Source organism: Gymnogyps californianus, chromosome 5, assembly GCF_018139145.2.
Source record: "Gymnogyps californianus isolate 813 chromosome 5, ASM1813914v2, whole genome shotgun sequence".
NCBI lineage: Eukaryota > Metazoa > Chordata > Aves > Accipitriformes > Cathartidae > Gymnogyps > Gymnogyps californianus.
The window spans coordinates 63,856,476-63,868,659 of record NC_059475.1 but is presented as its reverse complement, the minus strand read 5'-3'; the positions used below and the strand labels follow the sequence as shown (position 1 = coordinate 63,868,659).

The 12,184-nt window shown below is 44.9% G+C and overlaps 1 protein-coding gene and 1 long non-coding RNA gene across 2 annotated transcripts in view; one reads left to right on the top strand and one right to left on the bottom strand.

The window, feature by feature from the left end:
- The window catches only part of RHOJ (ras homolog family member J), a 56,690-nt gene extending 49,660 nt beyond the window's left edge, over positions 1–7,030 (top strand). The window contains exons 3-5 of the mRNA XM_050896894.1: positions 4,021–4,185; positions 5,495–5,590; positions 6,796–7,030. Coding sequence (XP_050752851.1) covers positions 4,021–4,185; positions 5,495–5,590; positions 6,796–6,942 — 408 coding nt within the window. The 3' untranslated portion in view covers positions 6,943–7,030. The remainder of the gene's footprint in view (positions 1–4,020; positions 4,186–5,494; positions 5,591–6,795) is intronic.
- Positions 563–5,752, bottom strand: LOC127016414 (uncharacterized). The gene is made up of 3 exons (XR_007766496.1): positions 5,560–5,752; positions 4,163–4,277; positions 563–2,205 (listed from the first exon to the last, which is right to left on the bottom strand). It is a non-coding gene; the product is annotated as an uncharacterized LOC127016414 (long non-coding RNA).
- Positions 7,031–12,184: the final 5,154 nt, after the last annotated feature.

The window sequence follows — 12,184 nt, the reverse complement described above, 5'->3', positions numbered from 1 at the left end:
AAACAAGACTGGAGTTATATTCCATTCTCAGTCAGATTTTACCCAGTACCTTAATATTTCTACTTGTTTTGTAGGGCTGACAGTTCCGCCTGCCGCCCATTTCCTCAGCAACACATCCTCTTATTTGTCCTCCTGAGCCAGAAGAAACACTAATCTGTCTCTTTGACAAACTTCACCCCTTCATCCGTTCCTCCACAGTCATTTTGCCATCTCCTGCTTCAAACTAGCCAGAGCACCATCTGCCTCCAAGCACCATTTCTAACTCATCAGGCTCATTTCTCTTTCAGACCTTGGTCCAGAGGACGTGGCCATCTAGTCAAAACTCAGAGCGTTAATCCCTTCTTGATGACTAGATTGTATCTCTGTGGAGGCTGAAAAGATGATGCTTCCCACATGCTCAAGCTGTAAGGACAGATCATCTGGGTTGTTTCCTCCCTCCTCCTCCTTGTGTTGTGTGGCTTTCCAAAGGCATCAGTGTGAAGTCATCGCCAAAAATAACACTTGACATGACGATGCTATAAAACATATGCTAATGAAATAACAATTGGAAAATGTACTCCTGCAGCAGGACCCTCTGTCAGCCTGAAGGGAGAGCTGGCAGAGACCCCAGATCTGGGGTATCTGGTTTTCTGCATCCCTGGCACAAACAGTCCTAGGAGCGAAAAAACAGTGGTCTTTTTTCCCCAGGCTGGACTCAGGTGCGGAGTGCTTTAACAGCTGACATGGCAGGGAGCGTACGTGAGATCAGCATGGTAGCAACATAAAAAAAGCAAGTTTTGCTGTACTTTCTGGGCCCGAACACTGCAAGGCTGGTGGCAGCGACAGAGCGGGGAGGGAGCAACACCAGTCGATGTATCTCGGCCCTGGCAAGTCACAGGCAGGTAACTCAGCAAGGCCAGGTCTGGTGCTGGCAATTCCATGCCAAACCAGTGGCCAGGCAGTGTAACGGGGAAGACTCGCGCTCCCTAAATAACAGGCAGCAAAATGCGAGCACGAGCTAGGGAAACAAATTAATGATCAGCTACAGCCCAAGCCCAAGAGGACTCATGTCCCTTCCCAAACGCCACTGTCACTAGCTGCAGCACCTCTGGATATGCCCCATACCCATGCAAATGTCCAGTCCCTTTTTTACACTATTTATTTGCTTGACTTCAACCATCTCTGAATGAGAAATGATCCTGATGCCCCATATCTCATAACAGTCCATTGCAAGGCTTTATAGCCTTCTCCTGGAGAGCGGGTACAAACAGAGACAGGGTCCTTGACTGATGTGGTCTGGAGGCTCCTGCCAGTCCACAGCCACAGGAATGTACAGGAGCCCTGATCAACTCTTATCCACGACATTTGTGCTTGTGCTTTAACACGTCCGTGCAAGCTCCCATGTACCCTGATGGGAGACAAGACTTCTGCTATGTGATGCGTGGCTGTCCCTTCTTACGGTTTATATAATGCTCTGTGCTGCTAACACAAATCGGGAACGCTCCTCCTGAAAAAGGATTTTGTAGGAGCTCCGAAGGAACAAGCAAAATCAAATTAAATGCACACTCCTGTAGCTGTCACCGCCAGGCAGAGTGCTCGTGGCTTTTAGTTGGTAATTTTAATGGTACAGTAAGTTCCAGCCCCTCTAAATATGCACGTCTGGAATATTGAAACTGGTTATATTTAGCCAATTTCTTTCCAAAAATCCTAAATCACGACTCCTCGAGGGCTTGCTGCCACCGCGTGGCTGTTTTAGGAGGCTGATTTGCAGCAATTAAACCGAAAACACAGAAAAGGCCTTTGCCAAGCACCTAGTATCAGCCCATGTTGACTGTGGCATAAACATACTTCATCTCAGATTTGATGTTCTGGGTTAAAATAATGTCCCATAGTCAGGCCAGGCCTTCCTAACCCACAGCATCCACATAAGACTCCTGTGTCTCTATAAAGCAATTGCTCCGTTGATCCCATCATCTTGGCATCCACTTTGCCTCTATTAACTCATCTGCTGGCAGCTGGGTGTCATCTGCAGAGCCTTGTATAAATCTCCTCCCACTGACTTTGCTTCTTCGTGACCTGTATCGCTGATATTCCCACAAACGTCTCTCAGGTTTTTTTCCTGCCATTCCCTAAACACGGAGAATCCATTCTTTCTTGTGGGCTGATATGTCCAAACACCTCCTCTTGTCTTGTAAATCCTTCTTCAGATCAATACTTTCTATGACACTGGAAAGACATAGGTCAGTTGACAAATACTCTGGCTTTACTCCAAATACTGTGGCTGTGGGGCTGGAGGTGGTAACTGGGAATTTACTCTTCGTGTTGAAGTGGGTTTGTGACAATGAACATTCAGTTAGACAAAACAAAACATTTTGTTTGTGGTTTAGGATGTTTCTTTAAACTTTTTAATGAGACAGAGCTAAATTTGGCCTCATACTTCCTTTCAGAATAAATAATTAAGGGGTTTTGTTTAGAAAAAGCTGGAGCAGACTGTTTTTACATAATCTATTAGTATTTTTCAGAAACTAGTGTCGATTCAGAAGTAGTATGGGTCATCTTATTACTGCATACTCAGTGAACAAAAGACTTCGGAAGGAAGGTTTACCAGTCTCAACTCATAATTAAGCCCTCTCCTTTGTTGACCCAGCCAAAGCAAGACAGAAGCAAGGCTGAATTAAGACACCATCTAATCTGGGCACACAGTGATATAGTCCTACATCAGTTTCTCCTGCAGGACAGACAGCAGCTTGCATTGCTCCTGCCCCTAGTGAGGGTTTTCCCTACCTCAAATAAATGTTCTCAAGTCTGAGCAACAGCACTTGGATATCTTTTTTTTTTTTTCCCTTGTCATTGAGTTATTAACTGTTTCAGTATCTGCAAAGCAAAACTGCACCGATTGAGTTTTCATACAGTTACAGCCAAAAGCGACCATACTGCAGAGATCTGAGGCTTGCCCAGAATGCAGAAACTATAAACTAAAGACTTAGATCTCAGTCAGGCTTGACAGCAACATGTATTATCATTTCCCACACTCCAACTTTGTGTTCCTTTCCCCTTTTTTAATTCTGGACCCCCCCAAAAAAGTCTTCAGAACAGGTGTAACCCCTCTAAAAGCACCTGTTTTGTTGCACTGAAATTTTCTAACAGGTTTCATTGAAAAGTACCCACCAGACACAGCTACATGTGCTCTCACTATCAGAAAAAGCCAGTCTATCCCTTTCACATGACTTGCAAAACCTCTGCTAGCTCTCAACATCTCAAGCCTGAAAACAGACCTAATTTCTTCCTTGAAACTCAACTATCAAAGCCAGCTCACGACATAACACAGCTGCACTTTGAGCTGTTTGAAAATTCACCCTCTTCACAACTAGCCGCTAGAGAAAACGTCCCTCCTTCCCCAGTCCAGGGCCTGTGGAAACACTAAGTCACCCCCAGTGATTTACCCAGCCACTGCAGGCTGGATTTGACCAGGTTTGTGCTTTCAAGATGAGTGTCTTCTGCTGACTGACACATTGCTGTGTACCACATGTGACTGCAATGGCACCAAATAGCCCGGAGACCCTATTCATTGTATATGGTCATGTCTATAACGCCTACTGGGGAATAGAAAGCCCATAATATTAACAGAAAAGCCCCTAGAGATGTGTGTCATCAGCAAATATTAGCTAGCAGAGACAGTCAAATAATACTTCCCAGGATGGCATCACATTGCTGGAGGGCTGAGGCCGGTACACGCAGCCTCAAGATCCATTTTTATTATACCACCAGTGATGGCCGCTGTTTAGCATTACCCTCTACACCAGCATCACCACAGATAATACACACACAAACAAAATGTGTTAGCTCTTTTGGGTAAAGATGCTGACAAAACAGTACCCCTGACCCACGAGGGGTGATTTCCCCCTCAGCAGCTCCCTAGAGGTTGTAAGTGTGCAGGAGCATGGAGGGACACTCTTGAGCAGTTCATCAAGAGCCAACGTGATGCCCCCATCTGCAGTTATCCCCCACCCCATAACACACTTGCTGTTTTGCCCCTGGCAGGAGGACTACAACCAGCTGAGACCCCTGTCCTACCCCAACACGGACGTGTTCTTGATCTGCTTCTCGGTGGTGAACCCCGCCTCGTACCACAACGTCCAGGAGGAGTGGGTGCCCGAGCTGAAAGTCTGCATGCCCAACGTACCTTATGTCCTCATAGGAACACAGGTAATGCTTCTCCAGGGCACTGCCGGCCATCGCGGGGATCTTCAGAGTGAGGGGGCTCCTGCTCCACCCCAAGGGTGGCTGGAGGCTGAGCTCTGTGGAAAGGTTTCCTATTTAACTTCTTATAGGAAATGCAGCCAGGCTTTCCCACTAGAGGAAAACTCAGGGGCTGGGAATGGAAGCCAACAGGCAGATGTCCCATCATGCTAGTCACGACTGGCAAAACTCATCCCATCTTTTTATTCAAATGTATATTAATGTGGCAACAATGCATAAATACCTATAGGGAGAAAAAATTTCTGACAGGCCTTTAGTAAGGGGAAAAAAGCCCATCAAAGTCTGTTGTTAGAAGTAGAAGCTAAACTTCAAACTAAATTTTAAGAATGGGAATAATTAACCAAATGACTGACTTACAGACATGGGAAGGAAATAGCCTCCCTCATGATTTACATCAACATTGCAATTAATGACTCACTGTCCTGCCTGTGTTATAATGGATGTTAGACTAAACGATTGAACCACGTTATTTTGGCCTTAAAATCTAAGAATCTATCAATCAAATAAAAATGCCTTAAATATGGGTTTTCTCCCAAGACACAGAGTGGCTAGAGACTGTGAGAAGTAGGGATACAAGTCTGGAAAATGTCCGAACACTGGACAGTAACCTAAGCCAAGTCAGAGAAACAGATCAAATCCTGGTCAAAACCAAAATGTTCATACCATAGGAAAATCTAATCGTTCAAACACTGGCTTTGTTTTCTGCACTGGTATAATTTAAAACACCCATTTTAAAATAAAAGTATTACCCTTTGGATCACACACTCCAAAAATGGATGGGTTTGAAATGCCAGAATGCTTCACTTCGATGTTTTCCATGGAAATAAAGGATTTTGTTTCAAGTCAGTCAGACTGAGCTGCATCTGTCTGGCCTGTCAGGGCGTTTTACGGGTGATGCAGTGCAGGGTCACAGCAGCCTCCCCTTCCAATGTGGCTCAGGCTTCCACCGACACTTTCCAAGACGCATTGTGAGAGCCATTGAGAACCGCATCTTTAATGTACCGCAGCTATATCTGAGCTGTGGCCGAATAACCTACCAGTGAGAACTAATTAATGTTAAACCGAAAGAATAGAAAAAAAAAAAGAAAAAAAAAGGAAAATACATGTGCAATTAATTTCTGAAGTATCATCTGTGGCCAGAAGGACAGATGCCCTTATGTGAGGACACAACTGTACATTCATAAAGCTATGAATATCTGTCTCAAGAATTACAGCAAGGTGGTACTTAGCACAGAGTTTGTGTATTTTCTGTTAGATTGATCTCCGGGATGATCCCAAAACTTTGGCTCGGCTGCTTTACATGAAGGAGAAACCACTCACCTACGAGCACGGAGTGAAGCTAGCGAAGGAGGTAATAGCTTTTTCTGAGGTCCCATGAAATCGATTGATCACAGCTTTCCATTGGGTTTGTTTCATTCAAGGTGAACTCCTCCAGGGCATGTCAGTTGGTCCCAGCCAGAGATTAAAGCCTCTGTTCAAACAGGCTGGATCCAGACACAGGCTGCAGCTCCTGAGCCTGCTGTTCTGCTGCAATACCCAACTGAGCTCTAAGAAAAGCAGCAAGGTACACAGGGCAGCAGGTGGCAAACGGGCAGCAAAACAGATTTTACTGCCTGCTTTCCCTAAGTCAGGTGTTTCTTGTTCAGGCTTCTGCCAGGAGGTGCATGTGGCAAACCCCTCTCTGCAGCCACCTCCTTCCAAACTCGTCCCTATCACTTACAAAAGCACAGACTACTAGATTCTTACTTATCCATTACACTTCAAGAAGGAGAGAAGGAGCTCCCAAGGTTTCTGTGCTATTGCACCTTTCTCCCAGGAAGGTAGGGGGATAAAAGCCCTGAAGTGCAGGCATCGGGACCCCAGCCACTTCCACCTTATATGCTACAGGTGCTGTTACAGGCTCTGGCCCTCAAAGGCCAGCGAGAGCATCCATTAGCAGAATAAGCTGAATAAGCAACCAGGTTGCTGAATAAGCTGAGGCTGCTTTCCCAGGCCACTGTGTGTGTTTGTGTCATACCAGCACCCCCAGGAGACTCCTGTCTCAAGGTGATGCTTCCCAGTTCCCAGAAGCCAGCTGGAAGCCCTGCCCCAGGTAGCAGCTCCCTGGCATTGCAGGAGGCAGGACACAGGGGTGACAGGTCAGGGGAAAAGAGCCAACTATACGAAGGGGCTCAGCTAATGACCCAGAATCTCCTTGAAACCCCCCCAGCTGCACAGACAGGAGGCCAAGCTCCTAGTCCAGCACTCGAACATGGGTGCAGCCCCCTCTCCCCCCTCTGGAGGGTCATGCAGGGAATTCCTGCTCCCCATTAACCCCTTGTGGTGAGATACTGGTGTTGATGTTCGTCCCTGCTCCCTCGCTCAAGATGACCACTTGAGCTTGTCCCTTAATCCCATGGGCAGCCAGATACAAAACAGAGCAAAGACCTGACCCCCTTTCTAGAGGTCTGGGCTTCCCTCTGTGGCAGGACATGTACGCACGTAGAATGATGCTGGAACAGGGTTGCTTTGTCTCTCCCAGCAGTAGGTACTCACGTTTTCTCTCTTCTCTTTCAGATTGGAGCACAGTGCTATCTAGAGTGCTCAGCCCTCACGCAGAAAGGCCTTAAGACTGTCTTCGATGAAGCAATCCTGACCATTTTCCACCCCAAGAAGAAGAAGAAGCGTTGTGCAAAATGCCACAGCTGCTGCACCCTTGTGTGATGTCACTTGGAAAGAAAAACAAGATGAGTTCAATGAAACCAAGCAGGTTAGAAAGGCAATGAAGGTCACATGCAACTGAAATGGGGAACATGACCAGAAAGGGGTCCTTCTTACCCAAATACAGGAGCCCTCCGTTCTGTGAAACCTCCAAGCTGTATCACACTAGGCCAACTCATGTCTATGTGCTTTCCTAACCCTCCAGAATTGTATGCAGCCTGTTCCTACTACTGCAGATTGCACTGAGCCAACAGAAACCAGGATGCCTGCTCCTGCCTGACTCCTCACCTTAGGAATAAGGTGAGGGTGCCGTGTGGAAAAACAAAGAACTAAAGGTGGTAAAAGAAACAAGAGAAACTCCATTTGTGGCCTTAAGCAAGAATTGATCAAAATTAGGAATTTGCAGTACTTAGGAATTGAATCTGAATTGACTGAAAGCACATGGAGATCTGTAGAAATCTAATCTGTAAGATATACACTATAGGTAGGATGTACTTTTAAATTACTTTTCTTTTATAAGATTCGCTAGTTCAGGATATACTTTAGTTTGTTCAGACCACATGGAAGCAAAGGTGGAGTGATTCCACTTTGTTTTCACTTAATGGTGAAACTTCACAGCATCAGGATGTTGCTGCACCCAAGCTATCAAAATGGATCAACATTTACCTCCAGACTTAAGGAATGTTCTTACAACAAAAAAATGCAAATAACTGTATTTTTACAGGGGAATGTTCAGGCTGAGCCATGTTTCCATAAGCTGGGAAAGGAATAACAGAGTTGTAGCATTAATGTACTGAAACAAATTCTGCCACCAAAGAATATTGCCGTAGACGTGAAATAGCAGCGTGGAACAATCTCCCTTCCAAACTGAGAACATGAACAAGACACATTGCCATGGCAACTGAAAATTTACCTTATAGATCAGCTGGATTTCTACATCTCACCCAGCAGACAAAAATAGCAAAAACCAAAAAGCCAAAGGTCATACTGACTTCAAGTGCTTTAAGGTGATCCAATTGCCTTAAGATTATTTCTTTCTAATGGAGTATCTCGTGAAAAAAGTGATCAAAGTGGAGTTGTAAACGTGTTGATTTATTGTAATCTCCATCCTCCCATTCATTACTTCTTTCTTTGCTCCTCTTTTTCCATCTTCATTACTGTGAGTGCTGTTTAAGCTGCAGCGTGGCTGCAGTCCTCAGGAGTGAATCTTCAGACGAGCCGCAGATGACGGGCTGCAGCTGACAGCACAGAGATGGGAAGTCCAGACCTGAAGGGAAGGGAAGGGAAGGGAAGCTGCCTGTCAGCTCTCTTTGCTGTTGAAGAAAGCGTGCCTTTTCACTAAAGCCTCTCCAGGGAGCCTGTACTTTTGCACATCACAGCAACACAGACGCTCAGAGGTGAACTCGAAGGGTGTCTTGTTACTTGCATCTGCCTTCGGGTGCCCTGGCAATGCCATGAGACTGTCTTGTTATGGATTTCATTCCCCAAGCAGAAAATCACAGTGCGAGCAAACATAGATTTGAAGACCTCTGATGTAACTCCTTGCAAAAGCAGTGTCTGTAGTCAGCGTTTCCCGAAGTGCTAGAGTAAGTAAGTAACAGCAGTGCACCCTCCCAGCCCAGGGCACGTGCCCTGCGCCCCACCGCACCCCACACCAGGGGACTGCCAGCCCACTCCTCTTCAGAAGCACAGTAGCATGGCGGAGTACGCACATGCAACCAGAAAAACTCTCATGAGTAGTGGTGAATTATAGATCCAGTGTTACTCGGAGCAATTAGCAACTTCAGCAGGACTATAGGGACTGCACCCTTGGCACAGAGAAGGGAACAAGCATGATGCAGTGCCCTGCAGTCATCAAGGCTTATGGATCCAAGCTCCTCCTTTAGCACAAATTCAATTTACCATTGACACCTACATTGAAACCAGCTCCGACACCCCAAAATGTTTGCAGGTAGAAATCAACAGTTCTCTCTGACAAAAACGATCAAATTCAAGGCAAAAGCCTTGTTGCTGTTACCCAGCCGGCTTTCACTCACCATCTCTTTCCTGCTGCACACAAGCATCGATGAAAACAAAGTTATGCTAAATCAAAGTCAGACAAAAGAAAGATTTCCTCACTGCTGGCATTCTTTGTGCATATTTTATATTTGGTTTTATTACGTCCCAGACACTTGCTTCAAATGGACTGGCTGATAAAGCACAGCTCAGAGCGAGGACAGTGCTGAAGCCCGGTGAAGGAGTTCATGTTGTGCCGCAGAGGCTGTGTTGCCGTCCCCAGGTGGAGCAGTGAGTATTCGCACAGCTGGGACACTGGCAATCAGCTAAACTATAACGTGTAAAAAGATATTAGGGGAGTATGAGGAAAACTAGGAGTGCATTAAATAAATAAATATTTAGGTAATGTTTGTTGGCTTACAACATGACTAGAAGTCCACTGAAACCAAAAAAAAGAAAAGCTTTCAACAGATTTCAGAGAAAATTAGAGTTTCACTCTGCTGCCATTTACTTCAGTGGAAATAAAATAGGATGATTACTTTGTTTTAGCTCATGTAGGTTGCTGTAGAGCGCTAGCCTATATACAATTCTCTGGTTCAAGTAAGTGAAGTCTGTTTTAGCTGAAGCGCAATGCAAACACTCAGGTTGGAGCTGCCAGATATTCTTAGAGCTTCACAAAATACAGAGGAAATAGAAACCCAGACTGACAGCTGAGCTTATCATAAAATAATGAGCACACTGGAAAAGTGCAATATAGCATTCCCGGCATCCATCAGAGAAAGCCACAAATAATCAAATTATATTTTTGTGTGCCACCAAGTATCAGGGGTGTCTATTAATGCTAATGGGATGGCATAGGATAGGCATATAAAATCAAAAATCAAATAGGAAGTTGTAGCATTAGCGTAACTTCAGTGGTTTGAGGAAAATTAACTAAAAACGTATGGTGATGTAGAAGCTAAAATGCTACTGTCCTAATGTATTAAACTGCAGCACCCTGCACAAATCATCGCATAGCAGCGAAAGCAGATAGAGAAGTATTAATATGCATACAAAAAAACGTTAAGACTAACCAGGGTTTTCTTTGCACTTACAAAACCAAGCACATCAAGTTTGTGAGGCAGTAAAATTTCAAGTTTTTCAAGCTGATTGTGACCAAAACTTGACGTCTGGGAGCTGCACGGGAGGGAAGGTGGTCACAATCCACTGAGAAATGGCCTCTGCACTCCATTTGTTTTTAATTTCTCTTCCAACAAAAATAAATGTTTTAAAAATAGCCATGGTTAATGCAGGTCCCATAAACATTATTCCTGTGTTAGGTTATGTGCACACACTTATCCATGCAATGTGGCACTTACTCAAGGATCTGCCCTGTTACACTATTATTTTGTGGAGACAGGAATAGCACAGGCCAATAGGCTTTAGAAAGGGATTGTAGGCAGATGTAAGGAGACTCACTGACTATCTGGCAAGTCATACCTAATACCTTTTCTAAAAGCCAACAGATGGTGTGTGAACAGGCAGCAAAGCTTATTTTCAGAAATATCAAAACACCAGACACAGTGCAAGCACAGGCATAAGGCAACAGATATAAACTTCGAGTTATTTTCAAGCAGCATTAGTAACAAGAAAAGAAAATCAATAAGGGATTGCCAGGTGAAAGGAGATGGGTTTTCTCACTGTAAGATGAGCTAGAAATCAGACTCCGATTTCACCTTCAAAGGAACACAGTTAGGAGAGTCGTAAAGGCTACAAACCATCCCAGGAACATATGTGACAATGTCCTCTTAATGCAATTGATGTTAAAACCTTTCCTGACAGAGCTGCCTTTGCTAATAGACTGCTATCATTTCAAAAGCACTCACAACTTACAAGAAATCCGCTAGATCCTGTAAAATCCATCTCTTTTGGCCTCTTCTGAAACTTTAATGTTCTACCAGGAGTTGTTAACCTAAAGTTGTAGTTTCAAACAGAGTTCCCAAAGGGTTTTCATGCAAAGTCCTGCAAGGAGATACTAGAGATATTAGGTATTAGAAAGATATCTCAAGACATTAGAGAGTTGTTATCACATTAAAACAACCTACAGATGCCTCTGCCCTTCAGAGCACTGCTAAACCACCAGGCCAGTGGAACTGGGACAATCCTGTGCTATATCACCACTTCCAGCATGACCTGAAGGAGGTCCCACAAAGACTTCCACAGTTTGTCCTGTGCCTCCCAGAGCTCAGAAAAGTTGGGCAGAATGCAGAAACAAGGCTCTAACCCCACGCAGGTCCACCCAGGAGCATTTGTTCAACCGGGTGTAAGTCCCATGTACTTACGTCCTCCAGGAGTGGTGGGGAGCAGTTCTCAAGATGAGCTCCCCCTGGTTGTCCTATGTGCCAAACACTCCCAGACCTTCTCTCTCTGCCCTGTAAGTATCTACTGCTACAGCAGTATGTAGCTTATGAAGAACAACCAACTACAAGTTCTTGTCTCACATTGCCTTGAATTAGGCATGATGTGAATCTTTCCGTCGACTTCCACCTGCGCTGGTCCTGATGCAAATCTTCTTGCTGGTGGGAACTCCAGAATTCACTCCAAGTCCAGCATGACAACCAAAACAATCATTTCAGCAGCTGTCATTAATATTTCTCACCTTTTTTCTCTTTCAAAGGACTGCTTCAGTTCAAGACAAACACAGAATTAAATATAGTGCTGCATCTTAATATGCAATAAAGTTATTCCAAATACTTTTATTAAGGGGCCAGATTTTGACAGTCTTCCTCATACTGAAGAGCATCTTACTTCACAAGGAATTGTCTCCAGCTTCCTCATGTCTCATTCAATCCCAATGATACCGCTCATGTAAATGAGGGAGGCTGAATATGGCCATTGGTGACCTGCCCTTGTAGTTAATATATAACAAAATCTCTTCTCGCTGCTCTAGTGTTAGTGGCCTGTGTCCCCCAAAAAGCAGTTATTTCCCATTCCCCGCACGCTGTACAAATCACCTGGTGTTCTGTCCTGCTCAGCACCACAATCTGTCTGGTATCTGCCATCTCTAAGGAAGCATGGTAGAGAAGAACCAAGAAATGAGTTAGGAAAGGAGACAAGCCTTGGGCAGGCTGCTGCACAAACCAAGCAGGACTCCCCCAGAAACAATCACTGCAACACAACTCTAGGCAAGTGGCTAAAAACACGCCCCAAGGGTGGGAAAACCACTGTAAGCAAACAGAGAGCAACAGAGAACAAACGTTTCACTACTGGT